Source organism: Mya arenaria, chromosome 8 (assembly GCF_026914265.1).
Source record: "Mya arenaria isolate MELC-2E11 chromosome 8, ASM2691426v1".
Taxonomy (NCBI): domain Eukaryota; kingdom Metazoa; phylum Mollusca; class Bivalvia; order Myida; family Myidae; genus Mya; species Mya arenaria.
In genome coordinates this window covers 51,747,242-51,768,181 of record NC_069129.1, presented here as the reverse complement: position 1 = coordinate 51,768,181, position 20,940 = coordinate 51,747,242, and the positions used below count along the sequence as shown (strand labels likewise).

General features: G+C 34.7%; 1 protein-coding gene across 3 annotated transcripts in view; it reads right to left on the bottom strand.

The window, feature by feature from the left end:
• Positions 1 to 20,940, bottom strand: part of LOC128244938 (piezo-type mechanosensitive ion channel component 1-like) — a 99,215-nt gene that overhangs the window by 63,211 nt on the left and 15,064 nt on the right. For all 3 annotated transcript variants that reach the window (XM_052963095.1, XM_052963096.1, XM_052963097.1), the window contains exons 5-12: positions 16,439 to 16,481; positions 14,662 to 15,102; positions 13,952 to 14,111; positions 9,721 to 9,840; positions 7,312 to 7,533; positions 6,272 to 6,395; positions 5,261 to 5,397; positions 2,536 to 2,686 (exon numbers count right to left, since the gene is read on the bottom strand). In XM_052963095.1, coding sequence (XP_052819055.1) covers positions 2,536 to 2,686; positions 5,261 to 5,397; positions 6,272 to 6,395; positions 7,312 to 7,533; positions 9,721 to 9,840; positions 13,952 to 14,111; positions 14,662 to 15,102; positions 16,439 to 16,481 — 1,398 coding nt within the window. The remainder of the gene's footprint in view (positions 1 to 2,535; positions 2,687 to 5,260; positions 5,398 to 6,271; positions 6,396 to 7,311; positions 7,534 to 9,720; positions 9,841 to 13,951; positions 14,112 to 14,661; positions 15,103 to 16,438; positions 16,482 to 20,940) is intronic.

The window sequence follows — 20,940 nt, the reverse complement described above, 5'->3', positions numbered from 1 at the left end:
AAACGCCATTGTAACGAAAGTGCATTATTCAAATGACGTGCAAAATTATTGTATCAATATTACAACTAGCTTATAATTTGAATTATTTTCTTATCACAGAATCTTTAAGGAACATAAATTAAGATAAAAATAATGAATCATTTTTGTTTTTTTAATACATTGGCCGTTTTAAACACAGACTATCAATCCAGTCAAAATATGTCAGGACAAAATCCATGGTTGCTATGAAAACATGAGTAAACCAATGGTCATTAATTATCGAGAAAATGATGCACCAGTGACAAACCTTAAAAAGAAAGAAGTCAGGAAGAAATTGATTTACATAGAAAAAATCATTATTTTTGGCATTTTTTATTAATGATTATTTCATTTGTAATAATTATGTCCCAAGGCCCAAAATCTCGCGATGCAGCTCATATACTATTTCAAGTTTAAAAGTTAACAACAAATCGTTAATCACTTTGTTAACTTGAACAAAGTTCTGAATAATCAAGCCGTCTTGTGTACACTCTTTTTACCAATGAATGCTACAAAAAGTAAATGAAAACAATGTCAATGAACAGAATGAGAAAAAATATGTGGATTAACATCATAAAAGTTAAAATTCCACCAGAATGAAAACCTCTACTTTAGACGAACTCGCTCATATTTTTGGACCAAAAAATGACTTATTTTATCATTATTTTACTCTTTGATATCAAAATCATCCATAACAATTATAGAATAAAAAAGTGTTTTCATTTTAGAGGAGTACTGTGACCCACCCCGGTAAAGTCAGAAAAAAGTTAGGAAAACAGTCACCTTGAAATCACTTGGCAACCAGGACAAAAGTGATGCATATTTTGACCTTTAACAATACATTGATAACATCATGTGATAATGTTAATCAACCAATCACACAACAATGAATGGCTCATATAGATGTTATAAATGCTAATGAAAATTGTGGTCTTTAAAGACGATATTTGAGCAAATATTAACATTTGCTAAAGGGTTCAAGTGTTTTGTATCTTTAGTTTTAACACTGCTAATATGATTTGCCTCACTTTATTTCTTCACTCAAAAAAGTGCATTTTACAAAAACATGAGCGAGTCCCTTTAAATTTAGGTTTTTCCATATTTTGCATATGCAAATATTCACACCCAGTTAAAATAATGATTGTAAATACATTCTGCTGATAAGAAAGTTGTTGATAAACCTTCTTTGTTGGATTGTTACATTTCCGATTAAAAATGTTAAGGCTATTAAGTGTTGTCAAGGCACGATATTGATTGTACCTGTTTACATGGCTTTTTTTTTTTAAACTGGTACTAACAGTCTGGTGGAATTATCTTTCATGAACATCGATAACAAAAATGAAAAAACAAGTAACCAAATGTCAGTCTCGAACATGGTCAATAACTAATTGTAATCAGTAACAAAATACACTTTTACCATCTGAAAGGGGAGAACAATATAATTATTCAGGTTAATATATTGAAATAAATGAAAACATATGATGGTTAAATCAATCTAGAGTATTAGCTCACAGGGGCGGATCCAGGATTTGACGTAAGAAGGGGCTTAACTTAAGGGTGTAACCTTTTGACTTGCCCCCCTTCCTAAGAAACATTTTTTGGTTTAAAGTGTTGGCAGGGGGTTTGGGGGTACTATCACATGAGTGTTTATAACGTCTGCATTTTGGGTGTATTTTATTCCTTTTTCCTCCTATATTGAAATAAAAAGTAAACTTGGACGACTTTAGGAGGCACGTGCCGGGTGCCTTTTATATACCTAGTGCTCTTAATACACTTTTCATACTTTAGTAAATAAACTCTTCAAGCACAGATAGTAAAAGGACTTGACACTAAGAGTAGCCAGGTGACCCCAGACACCCCTTTTTTCATCAGCATCACCACAACCACTTGGTCAGGCAATCTTCCAGGGGCAATTGCTTAATTTAAAAGAGAAAAACAAAGGGTAAATATAGCAATGCACACACACTGCCATATGTTATGTCATCGACTGTTCTCAAAACCAGTATCCAGATTATAATTAACTGTTGTCGTGTGACTAAAAGCCCATAAAGCTATAAAGCCAACAGCATGTATTTGGCTTTTAGTGAAAGTTTGAGTACGAGTCCCCAAATTTTCTGTGTATATTTAGCGATCCTGTAGGGCACCTGATAAAAAGTTGGTGTCAGACTGATAAAAAATAAAACAATATTGACAAAACTGTCTGCAACAACAATAAATTGATTCCAGCAGAATGAAACTGGCATTGATTTCAAATGTTCACTTATTGTAAAACCATTTAATCACTTAAAGCTGAAAACCATCTATTATGCCTATGACATTTATAATCATGGCATATTCCTATTAATTTAAAAGGATAGTCTAGTATATCAAGAAAAATCAATAATGGCAAATATTCCTTTTTTTCTCTACCCATGACACAAAAACCAAATCAAAGCTAGAACAATACCTGTACATTTTTCTTTAAAAAAAAAAAAAAGGGAGGTAAATAAGACTGATTGTGACACAAAAAACACTTACGCAGCATCTCTGAGAGAGACTTTGGTGATGTCGGTGTAGTTGGTGTTACAACAGGCTCCAGGGGGTACTTGTCGGCCTCGGCAAGCACTGAGCTCCTTCGCTCTCGCATATACTGACGAAGGGTAAGCCAGAAACACAGAGTGAACGCCACCTAAAAATATATACAAAGCATAAACAGTGGTTAGTGTTAACCTTTTTATTTTCACTACCACTGTGACACAAATGATTATTATTCTAATCACGCTCTTCATAATATCACGGACCTAAAAACCATGGATTGGCAACTTTCATCTGTGTTAATGCGATTAGCTCAAACTCACGCGTGCAGCACGACTTCATTCCAAGATCTTACCATGTTGTCGTTTTCGAGACGTCCGACATCAGCTGAATACATACATGTAGGAACACATTAATTAAAATTAAATATAAATTTAATCAGGAACATATTAGGTCCTGATTAATCCTTCGATAATTAGAGAAAATGCAATGACAAACATATAACTTGTGACATGTCGATCGGTGTTAAAAATAATTATCAGCAGAGCTGGCGGAAATAACCAAAGATTGCCGTTAATCACCGATTGGAGATTCGGTGGAATTTTTAATATTTGCCGAGCGTGCGCTAAGGATTGTGGGTAAATTATTATTTCTTATTGTTTCACCAATATCGGGCAGTTGCCAATCCATGGTTTATAGGTCCGTGATAATATCAGTTAAGGAAATTCCCTTGTCAGGTTTGGTGACAACTAGTCAAACTCACAAGCAGCCAGGACAGGATTAAGACCTGGGACACTGTGGTGGCAACCATTTTCCATCAAATTATATCATACATAGTTAGAAGCCTGTCCACATCAACAGAAATACAAGCATCATGGACATTTCTAAATTCCGACTGACTGGTAAAAGTAGCAAAGAAATCATTATGGTAGAATTAAAAAAACAACTTTAGTTTATTTCAGTATAACATTTTTAATATTCAGATAGACTAGTCATCCATGACGATATCTTTAAAATTTAGTTTGGGTTACAAGATGGACAAACAGGCCAGTGGAAGGGTTAATTTTAGACTTTTAGACAGTGTATGACTGGATATTTTGATAGGCACAGCTGGGTTTAAAAGAAATGGCAGGAGAAAATTTTAATACTACTGTTTGCAAATGAACTCACCATCGGCAACCATGGTACTTTTTCCTTTACCCTTCATACATACCATGGGACAATTGACTGACAAAATCTCGTTTTAATGAATATGCATGAAGCAGGAGAGACAACCTTTTTTCCAATGAAGTCACATGTTATACTCAAATATTGTTCAATAACTTTACGTGTCAGTAGCCTCCGTAGCGATGTGGTCTTGACTACTGCCAAATATAGTACTGAAAAGCCGGACCTGGTTCAACTCCGGCAATGGCCAGAAATTTTTTTGTTAACGTAAAGCATCTGGTTCTTTGCAGAACCAATGAAACAGCCTCATTAATTATTCATGATTACGAGATTTTCCAAGTCAAATTGCTCACAGTACTTAACAAAGCAAAGCCTAGCGGCTATCCTACAATGAAATGAACTAAGCATTTCAAGAAATAGGTGCATTGAACTATCATGGCTTTAAGTCCAACCCAAAACGGCAAGTGAATAACAAATCAAGTCCAACATCTAAGGATTGTCAATCAAATTCCCGCAGCAATGGAAAACAATTGCAGTCATTAGGGATTTTGGCGTATACTTTGAACTAACTACTGAAGAGCCTCCCCGACGGCTCATACATCTTCAAAGTATCCATTTGTTTTGGATGGTTTGCATCGGTTATATATGAACCAGCCAGTTAAATCATACCTTTAAACGTGCCGACAAGGACAACATGATTATAAATCATTTCTTTGAAATGCTAAAAACGTAACTGTTAAAGCTCCACTTTTGGGGTGGTCTTTTGTTGCAAAATGACAATGTGAAGATGATTTTGTTAATTAATTCACAAGAACGCTTATAGTGCATTTCCAAAGAGCAGTGTATCTGAACTAAATGGTGTATTTTTTAAATTTATTCAAGTCTGCAAGATAAATCAATGAGATCAATTCAGAGAAACAAGTTCGTAAGTAATCAAATGCTAATCTTCGTCTGTTGTTGTTTTCTGTCCATCAAGAGGGTTGACAATTATCAAGGACAGAATGGTGGGCCCTGCTCCATATGTGCGTATTGTCCTGGACATTATTTTCATGAGAATATCTGGAACACTTTTTTTCAGTTTTGGCCAAGGTTAAGGTTTTTACTTTTTCCTTCTGATCAAGGGAGCTAATGAACAGTTATCATAGAAAGAGTAATGTGCCTTCATATGCAAGTGCACATTGTCAATTGTAAAATGTGTAATCAATTTCATGTGAATATTTTTCTCATGTTTATTGGAGTTATAATCAAGGTTATTTACAAAAAAAATGCTCTGGATTGTAAATATAAAAATCAGTCTTGAATCTGTTGCCAGTATGGAAACCAGTACAGCTGTACTTGAGTGGCCAGGACATCCCTAGTGGGGATCAAACTAACAACCACTTGGGTAAGAGGAGGACACCATTACAACTAGACCACAGCTACCCTCTATGCCAAAGATTAATTATAGAATTTGCATGCCAACTTGAACACCAACGCCATGACAATAACTTAAGCTGGGGTTTTCCAAAAGATAGTGAAGAATTAGGTGCCTTAGGAATGCACTGTATGGTGTAGATGATACCTGAATAGCCAGGGGTATACAGGGGTGGGGATATGTGACAAGTCCAATGTCCCGCAGTCGGATGCCGTTCTTCTCTGTGGGTAACTCATGCTTGAGGTCCATCCCAAACACAAACTGAATGCATAACAGACCAATACCTGAAACAGAACGTTAGCATGTTGGTGCGAAAAATCCAATTCAATTTGATACAAACATGTTTTGAAGTTTTCTTTATTAACGCCCATTTTCAATGATAAGGCAGAAATTGTAATTAATACAACGTGCTGGTAGAAGGTAAATGGTAGAAACATTATCGTACACAAGATGCAAAATTTCATAGCATGAGATATTAAGAAGAAGAACTTTGAAAGTGTGAGTATGGCTATTCAATTTGGTTTTTATGTACAAATTAGGAAAGTACTATTAACATTAGATGCCAAGAAATGAACAGAATTGGTAATCATTAGAAGTCAGCGATGATGCGTAAAGTTACAAACATGTATGAATATTGAAACAATTATTAAAGTAATATCAAAGGTTACAGGGTGAGTAGGTGATCTGATATGGGATATACAAGGCAAAGGAAACCATATCAGCTGAGACCAAAGCTCGAACCCGAATATGGTTTCCTGCACCCCGTATATCCCATATCGGGTCACCTACTAACCCTGTAATGTATATATCACGTTGACAACATGTTTACATGTTTCATTTATTCATCGGAATATTCATCAGAATCGAACAATAGATGCCATTTTGATATGAATATGGAAAAATATGAGGTCACCGCGTGACCAGTCCTGGACCAATGGTGTTGCGTCATTTATGTTGAATGTGTAATATTGTAGTCCATTAGAAACCGGAGGAACAATATACAAATATTAAATGGTCAATTCTCAAAATGGTGTGCTCAAGGTTGAGGAAGGACCTATCATCTATTGCATGAGGCTGGTAAACATTTAACTTTTTTGGCAATTCGAAGACAATTGTACCAATATATAACTTACTCTCTCTTCTAAATACCAGCCTTACCATAGAAGAGTATGAAGGGAGAGAGCATGTAGCAGACACGGCGAGAGTTGGGGAACATCCAGATGATACAGGCAGCCAGGAGCAGCACAAAGGTCAACCAGCTGTGGTATAAGATACTCCATACCTAGAGACCAAATGGAATGGTATGGTAGATTATAATATATCTTTGTCAAAACATGTATTCCTGTATACTCAAGATGATGCAGTTGGTGACCAGGAGCAGCAAAGGTCACCCAGCTGTGGTACAGGATACTCCATACCTAGAAAGATCAAATGGATTAGTATGGTCGAATACAAAACATTTTAACCAAAACTTTTATGTAACAAACTACACAAATATTCTTGGGTACCTCGCTCTGCCGGCGGACACTACCAGGTCACTATAAAATCTAGCTCTATAGCGAGACACTATAAGTTTGGCTATATATCCAATAACCAGTTACATGTATGCATGCATGTACTCAGAGTACCGTATACATCCCGCCAGGAGCAGCTGGAAAGTATTGTACAGTATACTCCTCATCTAGACCTAACGATAGGAAAATCATAATTATACTGTTTTTTAATGAGGTGATATAGATTGTCAAAGCTTTTAGTGGTATACACGCCAGTTGAAAGCTGCCACCTTGAGATTTGCAAATTTTCCTCAAACATTGGGTTTATACCAGCACAGAATGAGCATATCCTTAATCAATGGATATTTGACAAGGGTTTAAACGATATGCACTGTTCATTGCACTTTGACCAGGGTTTAAACGATATGCACTGTTCATTGCACTTTGACCAGGGTTTAAACGATATGCACTGTTCATTGCACTTTGACCAGGGTTTAAACGATATGCACTGTTCATTGCACTTTGACCAGGGTTTAAACGATATTGACTGTTCATTGCACTTTGACCAGGGTTTAAACGATATGCACTGTTCATTGCACTGTTCATTTAAACGCATCTTATTTTTTATTTGTCTATAAAATTGATGAATCATGAAGTACAAATGCAAAATGGGTAGAAGGAAACAATTTTTATTTTGCTACTTACCATCATTGCAATCAAAGACAGCACATAGCTCTGCCTCATGATGTACACAAACATGGACACCCACGCGGACCGCTTGCTTTCTGCTAATTTCTTTGTACTACCAGTCGGACTTCCGGGTGCATCTACCTCATCCTGTGACAACATCGTTGGTGACCCCTCTCGCTCTTCAGCGACTGGTTCAATGCTGCTGTAGTTAGCTGCTACCTCTGCATCAACCAGGTGCTGTCATAAGAAAAAAAACAAGCTTGTATTGATATGCATGAAGTGGGTAGAAATTTTAAACCAGTCTTAGTTTTTGATTGAGTTACAAACATGCTTCATTCATGAAAAACTATGATTTAAAATATGCAGATAATGGTAAAAAGAATGAGAAGCATTTTAAGAAAGATTACGTTGAAAGAACTACGACAACAATCATAACAACCACCACCAGTGTTAAAAAGACATGCAAATATTAGAAAACTGCAGGCAAGCAAATTAGTTTAACTAACAATGTTAAAACATAAATCAAAATCAAAATCCAGTGTAAGGCGACTAAATCAATTGCTAGATTTTCATCCCCGTCCACCCCCTCTTTTTTCACTGCCCCTTAAATTTTATTGACTTGTATAAAAAAATTGAACTGGGGTCTGTATTTGAATATCAGTCCAATACTGTCTGTGAATGGCGTTTATTTGCACCTTTGGTATCGATGAACAACATTCACTTTTAAAAAAGGAGAATTGTTACAATGGTGTTCCTGGTTTGTCTAGAAACACTTATATATGGTCCCTAATGCAATAAGAAGGAGCATGGACATATATTCAACGTTAAAACAGTCATCGAAGAAAAAAAAATCACCCCTGCCCCAATTTAATAAAAAAAATAGATGAAAATCTAGCAACTAATTTATTGGCCTTAAATGACAGATGACTTAACTTTGAACATATTATCAAGCATTACAACTGAATTATTATTACATAATTTGAGTACAAGCATTAGTTATGTACGCATTCCAGTTCTAAGCAGCAAGCCAATTGTTTTGATAATAGCATTATTTAGACATCACATGGCATTAGTAAGACAGTCAAAAGAATGAGAATGATTTACAACCAGCATAGCTTTACCAATTCACTATTGCACTGCAAGAAAGTAAGCACCCTTCCAGTGACAAGAACAGGAAGAAGCTGGTACATGAACATGATGTCATCATTAACATTGGTACAGTTTCCTTACTTAAGCTGCATTCTCACAGATTGAACGATTTGACAACTTTTTTATTGTTTTTTTTTGGAACGAGATAATTTATGCGGAAATGCATGGAAACCTGAGTGATATAGGACTGCTAACTAAAAATCAGATCGCAGATTTTCATATTTAAGTTCAAAAATTGATGTTTTATGCATTTTTCTTAAACCGTTAGTGTTGCTTTTAGTCATATAACATTAATTAATTTGACCTTTTGTCAGATGTCTTATATCACTGGTTTGCAGATATTTACGCATAAATTGGCTCATTCCAAGACAAAAAATTAAAAAGTTATCAAAACGGTAAATCTGTGAGAGTGCAGCTTGATAAGACAATTAAATTGGTAAACTGTTCTATAAACAAAGTAAGGTTAGGTGGAATATAACAGAAGCTCTCTAAAATACATGATGCATCAGCAGATCAGCAGTCATATAGTATCTTTACCTTTTGTTAAACATCTTACAAGCTATTGTCTCTAGCAACCTACATAAATGATAACATTTATATAAAATTACAGTCTTAGATATTTCCACATGCAATAAATAAATATATGCAAGTGTTTCAGCTCATTTACGTAATTATAATTTATTATTCTTAGTATAATACACAGTGTAATACTAATAGTTACTAACAAATAGCATAATTATAATGTTCATATAATCTTCATGTTGAATATACATTAATAAAATAAGAATGCTAGTTTTTTATGCACAAATTACTTCAACACTTCTATGTCTATGGAAATATTTTTAAAATGCCCATTTAAATTTCAGCAAAGGCTTTGTTCAAAGCATGCCCATAGTTTAGCGAAAATTTTTATTTTCTAGCTATAAAAGAATAAACAGCCAAAATTGAATTAATCTAAAATCTTAAAAATTAAGATAAAAAAGTTCATGTTTTTAAAATTGAACATTTTTTTCTGAAGTCTAAACAATTAAACAAGAATTCTATCACTCGTGAATCACAAATAATTCAAAAAACTCCAATTAAATCCAAAAATGCTTATTTAAACAAAACTAAAAAAACAAAATGAAGCTGTGCACATTAAATAGGCAAACAAAACACCGTGACTGCGTAGTGTTAATGTTTCTAAGCCGAATGGCATTTCTGTTCTAAAACAGTGTTGTAAGTTACGCCACAACAAAATTACAATAATTTTCGACCAATCATATTCCACCAAACCTCCTTTTGGCTCATGTCCAGTTTTCCGTCTACCTGACGCTCGGAACTCGTTTGTCGCCGACGACGTTGACGTTTTGCGTCCAGAAATGCTGAGTCATTCGCGTCAACTGGAAATGCCTTCTACAACACATCCATGCATGCAGGATTGTGAAAGCATGTACAAAACATTCACCAAAAGATACACACTAAGCATGAATAATAATCAAAGTAGATTCTGCATTTTAACATGATATTAAAGGCACTTTGCTTTACAATTCAACCCTGGATTGACTTTTTGTTTAACATACTTCTGGTTGCAAATAGCAAATAGTTTTACCTCTTGAGGGAGTTTAATTTGACATTGAGAGGTTCTTGCAAGGGTAACTTAAATCTGGCTCTGGTGTAGTAAATTGCACATAATTATCAAAAGAATATGCCATATCATTGACCACATCGGTGAAGTAATTTGGCAGGCCATGGATGTTGCACTTAATTTGAGATTCAATTGGTGGGAGTTAAAGCCACGGTCATTACATACTTCAACTAGAGCTGTCACAGGAGTGACGAATACCCCCAAATGCCGCCTAGACACAGGAATGGCAAACCATTCCTTTGAAAAGAGGCCATAACTCCAAGGTTACTGCACACTGCATCTTCTTTTATCATGCATGTATTGTTTTATTTAAATCTGTTGAGTAATTTAAAAGTTACACTGCTGACAAGAAAAACTAGCCTTTCATGAGTTATCGTCCAGAAACCGATTTTCTATTTATAGTAACAGTGACCTTGACCTTGGCCCCACCAGCCCCAATATCGAACTTGACCTGTATCTTCTGATGTTACACCTGTGTACCAAAATTTTTTCAAATCTGTCTAGCCTTTCATGAGTTATCATCCGGAAACTGTTTTTCTATTTTTAGTAACAGTGACCTTGACCTTGGCCCCACCAGCCCCAATATCGAACTTGACCTGTATCTTCTGATGTTACACCTGTGTACCAAAAATTGTTCAAATCTGTTAAGCCTTTCATGATTTATCGTCCGGAAACTGTTTTTCTATTTTTAGTAACAGTGACCTTGACTTTGGCCCCACCAACCCAATATCGATCTTGACCTGTATCTTCTGATGTTACACCTGTGTACCAAAAATTGTTCAAATCTGTCAAGCCTTTCATGAGTAATCGTCCGGAAACCGTTTTTCTATTTTTAGTAACAGTGACCTTGACCTTGGCCCCACAAACCCCAATATCGAACTTGACCTATATCTTCTGATGTTACACCTGTGTACCAAACTGTATCTTCTGATGTTACACCTGTGTACCAAAAATTGTTCAAATCTGTCTAGCCTTTCATGAGTTATCGTCCGGAAACCGTTTTTCTATTTTTAGTAACAGTGACCTTGACCTTGGCCCCACCAGCCCCAATATCGAACTTGACCTGTATCTTCTGATGTTACACCTGTGTGACAAAAATTGTTCAAATCTGTCAAGCCTTTCAGGAGTTATCGTTCGGAAACCGTTTCTCTATTTTTAGTAACAATGACCTTGACCCCACCAGCCCCAATATCGAACTTGACCTGTATCTTCTGATGTTACACATGTGTACCAAAAATTGTTCAAATCTGTCAAGCCTTTCATGTGTTATCATTCGGAAACCGTTTCTCTATTTTTAGTAACAGTGACCTTGACCTTGGCCCCACCAGCTCCAATATCGAACTTGACCTGTATCTTCTGATGTTACACCAGTCCTGTGTACCAAATATTTTTCAAATCTGTCTAGCCTTTCATGAGTTATCGTCCGGAAACTGTTTTTCTATTTTTAGTAACAGTGACCTTGACTTTGGCCCCACCAGCCCCAATATCGAACTTGACCTGTATCTTCTGATGTTACACCTGTGTACCAAAAATTGTTCAAATCTGTCTAGCCTTTCATGAGTTATCGTCCGGAAACCAACAAAACCGACAGACCGACCAACAGACAGATCGACCGACCGACAGACCGACCGACCGCCCGACCGACCGACAAGCTCACTCCTATATACCCCCTCACTCCACTTCGTTTGTGGGGGTATAAAAACTTGAAATGCAAAGTTCATTTGCAAAGAGTACTATTACAACTGCTTAAAGCTTAATGTTTTGAAATTTGGTTTGATGAAAAAGCCTGTCTTGGGTACTATTACAATTCACATTGTGTTAGTCCATCATAAGTTTGGTTTAAGAAATTGTTCGCGTTTTTGGTAAAGAATTAAATATCGCTAATTTAAGACCACAAGAACCAGTAAAAAATCGAGCCAATTGTTGTTTTAAATTCTAACCCAGGGGTGTATCCAATATGCAACTTAAGTCAATCTTATGGTAATACATCATTGACCCCATTCACTGTTTAGGTCTGTTATTTATATCAAGCAATCAGATTAGCTACACCATTCCTAAATCCATTTAAGACCATCTTGTGACAAAAAAAGCAGTTAATGATACCTTCCTTTTTAGCCAAAATCTTTATTCATATAGTTATAAAAGTTATTATATTAAAAGTAATTTATCGTAAGTTAATAATAATTTAAAAGTAATATATTTTTTATTCAACCATAGCCATTTATTGATATGTTTTAAAGGTCAGTTTAAAGTAAGAAGTAGGTTATAAATGTTCCTCTTCAGTGCTGTACATCCCAAGCTAAACGAAGCATTTTCACACGCGAAATTGAATGTGTCACAATTGTCCGGAACACATTAAAGGCATTTTCTTAAAATAAGTAGCCATGACCTTGACCTTGAACTTACTGGCCCTGAAATAGGTAGTGGTCATCAACTGTGCACATACCAAGTTTAATGACTCTACAGCAAGTCATTCAAAATTTATTGATCGCTGATGCAGAAGTCTATGACTCAGCAAAAATGAAGTTATCCATAACTTGGGCTCATCAATCGACGGGCACTCCTTACATTACATTGAGTTAAGTCCTTCGTGCACTAAGCCTTTGCTATGTGTCACCTAGCTTCGGAGGCAACACAAAAATACTAACATTGGTTAAATGATAGGTAATTGAATCTAACACATTTGATATAATAACATAGCAAAAAAGCTTTGTAAAAAGCAATGCATTAGTTCATGTAATTACTTAATAATTTTGTAAGAGAAAATTGAATACATCAAGTGTACAAAGAAATTAATTAAGCTAGAAAATGGAAGAGCAGCTAATTCTCTGTTTTATAACAAAATATGCAAGAAAAGCACAATACATTTAAAATACATGTGACTCTTGATTTTTTCTTCATTTTACATACATGAATTCATACTACTAAAATTTTATTCATAGGTACTCTTGCAAACAGTTAATATTTTTGTTAAGTTATTCATGTACTTGAAACATCAAATAAAATTCTAATTGTCATAAAAAATGGCTATAATGATAGTAAACCAAATCCAGTCATTACCCATTTCATATATATTTTGTGTGCAAATGTCTATGAATTACAAATGTATATTTAGTGCACCCAAATGCGATTTCAATGACATAGATGATGTACACTAACAGTATAACTAAGTACAGTAAAATTCAAACAACATGTCAAAGCAATTTCATTCACCAACATGGGCCAATTGTACAGAAATTTATGAAATTTAGCAATGTTGAAATTTCCTAAGGTGCTAAAGGAAAAATATTTTTCTTAATTAATACTTTATTTAACTGCTGATATAAATTTGGACAAAGAACTGCAGATCATAAAATGTCTCCACAAAACTGTGGTCAGTATAGTAAATATCTGAATGTTAACAAGTTAACGTAAACAATGTTGTTAACTTGACCAAAGTTCTGAATAACTGGCCCAATGTTGACATACAATGTATTGTTAACAAAACACATCAAGCCAACGACAATAATGAACAACTTCAAACACGTATAAACTGACTTGTTCAGTTAAATATAGTTTCACTCTCACCCTAATATTATGGGCCGATTATTCTGAACTACGTCAAAGTCAACAATTTTGTTAACGGCATCAGTGTTAACTTTTTAAGGTGAACTCTTATATAATGCGCAGATATATTGAAATATTAAACAAACACAGCTGAAACAGTTTTATATCAGTTTCAATATATGTAAGAATTGCCAATCACAATTGTGTCGATGCAACTTACACAGTAGTGACAGGACCTCAAAGTTAATAATAATGATGTTAACAATGTTGGTTAACTTTAAAATAGTTCTGAACAATCGGCCCTTTATGGCACAATCACATCCCAATATTTACCTTGGCATGGCAAGCATGTCGGACCTCAAATGCAAGAACATAATAGAGTCCCAGCAAGATTCCAGGGTTGACAAAGTTCTGCCACTTGGAATCATCGTAAAAGAAGATGGTGTATGGTTTGGAACAGTCAGTATAGACAACTGCTGTTAGACCAACCAACCTAGAATATGGGAAATATAATATACAAGGTTATATGGTAAGCACTCACTATTCATCCATCCATACAGTTCACATTACATCCCCTGTATGATTCTTAGTCTGAGCAAGACGTTTTTAATGAAAAGTTACTGTTTTTTGCAACACAGCATAATTAAAGAAATATGCAGGTTTTTAGGTATCAACATGTTTTTTATGATTTTATATAACAAATACCATCATATTTTGTCCTTACAGACAGCCCTTTAGAATAACAAATTTTGCGCAAAAGTGTTGGTAAAATTGGTGGTGTGTAACCTATAAGAAGTATTTTATGGTACAGGTTTGAAGTCAACAAAATTGCTGACTAATAGTTCAGCTTACAGAGAAATTAGATGTTTTTAATCAGTAAAAGCATTATTAAAAGCCTAGAATCTGTCAGTTAGCCCAGGAAAAGAACCCCTGAGCAATTTTAGGGCAAGCACGCTTATATTGAAAAAAAGAAGTTTGAATATTTGTACATTTGGTTTATTTTTTCATTTTATCAAGCCTTGTAGATGTATTTTCCCTCATACCTGGCAATAAAGTCATCTGGATGTATGGCCTCCTGGAAGAACTGGAACTGGTAAAGGTGTAACACAAGAATGTGGGCCGCGCTGTAGACAAGCAGAATCACACGGAACATACGAAACTTCCGCCCGAGATGCCCGTACAGTGCCCATATGGTCGCCAAAAAGAGGAACGACAGGAAGTAGACAGAAGATAAGACACTTGGAGCGATAACACCACTAGCCACCAAAAGTAACACTAAAACTGACTCCCCAATAAATTCTACGACAGTATTGACTTTACGTTTTTGTTGAGATCTTACGATGATGGGAAGTTCTTGTTCAGACTGTTTTTTCTCGGCTGGTAAGAGTTTTACACAAATTATGTACACTATTAAACCAGTCAAAAATACAGCAACATCTGGAGCAACCAGTCTGACAATGTCTATAATTGGTGCAGTATCCAACCTGGAAAAAGAAAATACAATAACCGAGTTATCCAAGATTTAGTTAGTTTAAACATTATTTGATTTACAATGATTGATAGGCTAACTTATATTAAGTCACTCTCATTGGCATGATTTTGATTAGGAGAGTGGTCTGGTCTTGTAGGGGAAACCGGAGTACCCAGAGAAAACCAACTCGTACGGCTTGGTGACCACTAACCAAACTCACATGCTCATAGGCCGGGAATCAAACCCGGGTTGCCTTAGTGAAAAGCGAGTGCGCTAACCAGACAACCAAGATTTAATTATAAGTGATCTACATGTAAAACTGACAACACCATATCCAAGTGATGACCACAGTATGGTTTGTGTAATAGACCTCCTCGTTCTTTTAATAAGCTTGGATAACGAGAGCATTGTTATCGCATGCAAAGATTTTGTGTAACTAATATGCTTTATTTGTTTTGATCATTAAAGTCAAATAAACATGATTATGCATTAAAAAGAGAAAAAAAATAACATCAACCTATATCAAGGGCAGTAATGTCAGGTGCATCCAGGTTTCCTGGTTCATTGTTTCGGGTAAAAATTGTCATCAATTCGGTGAGAATAAACATTGTTTTCCATATGTTTCAATGAATTTTTTTAGAAATGACCTTGTGCAGCGAATGAAGAGCAATTCCTTGTTTACAATGACAATTGGTCAAGATGAAAATCTGTCTGTATTAAAATATCTCGTGAAAAATGCATGTTCTTACCAGGCTTACCGACTCACTCAATGCACTTTACTCTTCAAAATCTACGATTAAATACCCTTCGCAAGTCTCACCCAATACCTTGCTTTGGTCAATGAAAGGTATTAATTGTTATTGTTTTCCAAATGCAAATTGACGGTTTTGTAGATGAATTGTCACATTAAAGAGAATGCTTACTGGTTCGATCATTCTGTACATTTTTGGAACCCAGGTTCATCCCAAATCTAGTAAAGCTAACGGATGGCACACTAAAATAACAATAAAAGGCGTCGATTGCTTTTCCTAATCCATGTACATGTATGTGTACTATAACACGTATAAGAAGGGTCATTTTGAGTACCTTGTCACTCTCTGATAAATTTAGAACTGTCACTTTACTTTGGCAGTTGGCATTTTTCACACTAAGCAATGAACCAGGAAACCTGGACGCCCCTGACATTACTGCCCTTGTATATTATGCGTCTTTTATGCATAGTAAATACCATTACGTGCATACAAAACATTTCTAATTATGTACAAAGAACAGTTTTATGATAAAAGTACAACAAAGTATTAACAAGAAACAATTTATTGACAATGAAACAGATTTTGTAGAGTACAAACCTTTCCAAGGCTATCTGTCGTGCCAACTTCTCATACTGAGAGCCTGCAACAATAAAAGAAAGTGCATAAAAATAAAGATAATTATGGGAAACATATTGGCAGTATCTTGGCAAAAGTGCATGAAACAGACTTGCAGTTGCAGCATTTATAATAACCCACTTACTTTGTGTATCTACAATAACTTACCACTTTCACTGCCAACACTGAAATTACAAAAAGAGGAAGCCGATGCCAAATGTGTAATTAAGCACATTTCGAGAATCTCACAAATTAGGAAATAAATGTTGCAGTCTGACATACCTTTAGTAATGTTATATCGTTTTGTTTGATGAAAGAAATTGTTACAACTGATGTTTTGAATTAAAGGCAATGGTTTACTTTGTGATAATAAAATATTTAAATAAAGTAACAGTTTCCTTGGTAATAAAATGTAGCTGTTGATATGATATTAGAACTTGAATTTAAATCTTATAGTTCCGATGGAATTCATAATCAAATATTTTGGAACTTTGTAGTTTTTTTACTCCCTTTAATAATTTCTTTTGTTCATTTGTTTGATTTGTTCGAGTCTTAGAAAAAATTTCAGTTTGACTAAGGAAGCAGCTACTATCTTACTCTTATTGTTCATTTCCTGTGTAGAAAATGTGTTAACCTTGGATTAGCAATGGTGCCAAGCAGACCAAAAGCCTACTATTTTTTTTTCAGTTGAACAAGAGGCGTTACACCTTGACAGTTAATTGAGCCTAAGTTATGGGCCTTGTTTGACATTATGTCTTTCACAGGCAACTGCTTTACCAAGTTTTAATACGAATATCTACGATGTTTTAGGAGTTATTATTTACTGGCCGAAGTTAAAGTTGTTGCACAACAATGCCTACAACAGACTGCTAACAACATCACCAAGGCTATATGCCAATACCTCAACTTTTTTATTCAACATCATCATTTGAAATGACATGTTCATGATATTTCTACAGTTTTCCAATGAAAGGGAGCTAGTCCTAAGTTTTAATTTTTCAAACGTTCCAGAGTTGTCTGGTATCTGTAGTGCTCATTAGCAACAGTAAATAAATATTGATTCTCCTAGATTCATTGCCTTCCCTGTTGGCTGATCAAAGAATAAAGGCCTGAAGCTTTGCAAGAAAAAATGACAAAGCAGATGGGATAGAAATCGTTAATCAATAAATACTCTCATTTATCTAACTTCCAGTTGCAGGTTTTCAGTCATTTATATAACAAAATTACTGCTATGTGTTTATTTTCCGAGGAAAATGATGCCAATTAACCATATCATAATAGTTATCAAAAGTGCAGATGCACTATAATTCATTATTTTAATAATTACTAGTTCATTATGTGAAAGAACTTAAAAATGTTACAGCATTGCAACCTGAACCATTAGACAGCTGTTCCCATGCAGACTTATAAACTAAATTGTAAAAAAGTCACTGCTCAGTGCATTAGTATATTATATCGTCACCTTATTACTGCAAAAACTCAATATCTGCTTCTTTTTATATATGAACTTATTGAGTTCTTGCTCTTAGGTGACGAATTATGTATCTCCAAATGTAATTTAGCATAATTTATTCTCAAGGCCTTTCAAACATATCATTAGAGAAACTTAAATGGACTCTTCATGATTTGTTAAATGCACTTTTAACGGGGTATTTTTAACATGAAATAAAGTGTGGCAAATCATTAGGAGTTTTAAACAAAAATATTCACAGCACTGTACAGGATGCAACATCAATACTTAATTGTATTGCAATATGGATTTTATATCCTTTTTTTTGCAGTGTGAATGATTTCTATCTGACCGCTGGAGTAGGATAATATTTATAAGATATAACCTTGAGCTTTACACAAGTAAACTAATTATATTGATGTTTTTTGCAGCAGCCTAAGGCACCCAAAAACAAGATGGAGACCAAACATTAAAAACATTCCCTAAGGTCTTTTAACTCTCTTTGGATCAAAGAGGAAGACCAATGCTAATGTAATCATACTAATTATCTTCCCACAACATGGCAGCTACTGGTTTTTTTATGGTTTTTATAGTTCTTTTACTTAGCAGAAAAGAACACTTGTTTGTTGTTGAAGTTAATATATATATATATTCAAGGTTATACAAAATTGTTTTCAGATTTATATTGAGCGAGGTTTTCAACCATTTAAACTATGAATAGATATTTGCGGCATACATGTGGTTTGAGCTATAGAACTGATATTGATATCACTACGGAAACTGGGTTTTTTAAAAGAAAACTTCATGGGTTTCTCTGTAATAACATGTTTGTAATATAATAACAGGAATCAATGTTATTGTACCAATTGAATTTCATTCTTTTACATGTATGTGTAAAATCATTAATTTCATACTGAGTGATTAGTACAGTGAGATACATTGGGGAGAGAAGAGGCTGAAACTCTCCTTTCGCATATGGTATGGAGGATTTTTGTAAGGAGTACAGTACTTGGGGCTCAAGAGGGTAGACATACACAGAAATTCAAAATTTGGCTTTCCATGGAAAGCAGTTAGAGCCAAGATTGAATGTTACTAGTAACACAGGATTCAGATTTAAAAAAATGAATACAACCAGGGGGGCTACAATTATTTCGAAGACAGTTTAACACGTTAGTTATTATAAATCTATTGTATATCAATGAGTTTCATGAACAAATTCAAAATTAATGCAATGCATGATCGATGACCTGTTAACTCTTTCAAAAGCTACATCTAAGTTCTTTACTCAGGAAGTGTAAACATTCCATCAATAATTAAGTGCAACAACTTCATACATTTGTGAGGCTTTACATAATGAATAAGACAGTGACTTGGTAAATGCTGCATGCATACAATCTTGTTTTTCCATCATATCTCCGGATACACATTGCCACATGTTAGATCACATGTAGATTTTCATTTCTTTATCTTTGTAAATTGAAATACAATTAATTATGAAAGAAATTGCATAATATTTTGTATATCTTGTTTACAAAATTGTTTGACATGGTTATGTTGGCCTGAATCAGTTTACACAACTTAATTATACCATGTTGGAATGTGTTTTCTTTGTTTTTATTAGTGTTGGAAATCGATTCCATGTCCAATCATTGCTAGACATTTTGATCATATGATGCAACACCATTTTCACAATGCAATATTCACTCAACATTTTGCAGTTAGATGCTGCTCGCCTTTATGATTTTAGTGATGTAAAGAAAAACGAAACAGAAAAAATGAGGCCATTGATATGTGGTAAAACAAACATATGCATGTTATTCAACAACATCGCTCTACCTTTTATTAAATGTATTCACAAATATCTTATAGATTATATGATTTTATACATAAATTATCTATATATGTATGTTATAACTCTCCCTGAAAGGTATCAATCAATAAATATGAGAGAGAATGTTCATGATAAATAATGATCATGCCATAATGACTCATTCTTGATGGATTATACTTAATTAGTTTAAATTGTATTCATGTAACAGCAATTCTAAAGAGATTTATATTTACTTATGCTAATTCACTCTCATTGCAAAATGTGGTTTTGTGTTTTTAGGATACCAGAGTGCCCAGAGAAAAGCCTTTTGAAATGTCTGGCTTGGTGACGACAAACTGAAGTCACATATGCCTAGGCCAGGAAATTAAGCCCTCAGGATGGGAGGTCTTGATGAAAAGCAATTGCGCTAACAATTTTGTTAACTTGACAACCCTTTTTCTCAGTTCAAATACAGTTTAATTTCTTTCCATTCCATGGTAGAAAAGTAGAACAATCCCGACTTGCACTGGTAAAGTACTTTTCAGCTTGCTCAAATTCAAGACATTACCGGTACAATTAGCAGAGCTTGTTAAAAAATTTGATGCTAAGCAACAGTGCAAGAATTCAGACTTGTCTATACTCTATATCCATCATCTGACTGCATGCACAGATCAATAAATCCTTACATTATCTAAAAGAAATAAAAAATACAACAAGCCTCATTTGGTAAATTTAAATTTTACTTTAACCCTTTGCATGCTGGGTAAATTGTCGTCTGCTCAAAAATGTCTTCTGGTTTATTCTAAATTTCTTTCAATTTACTTAAAACTTTGGGGATATATTGACTGAGTGGCAAACAGCTTGGAACCTGACCAGGCGCCGAGTTACTCGAGCTACTCGGTGTCTGGTCTGGTTCCAAGCTGTTTGCAAAGCCTTTAAAATCGCCATCAGCAGCCTAAGGGTTAATTTGGCAATCATTTTACTTGTGCTGAGCATCTTGGCTATGTTAATTTTAACGAGTGTCTTCCTTGTGTATACATACAACACCCACGGTCATTAATTTAACTCATAATTTATCTATCCATCAACAAGTGTAGGTGTATTATTACATACAAAACATTATATATCAAATTCCATACATTAACCGCTGACATTTTCTCCCATAGCAATAAAATGGTGATGAAATGTAACTCTTAAGTGAAAAGTAAGGTAAAATAATTATTA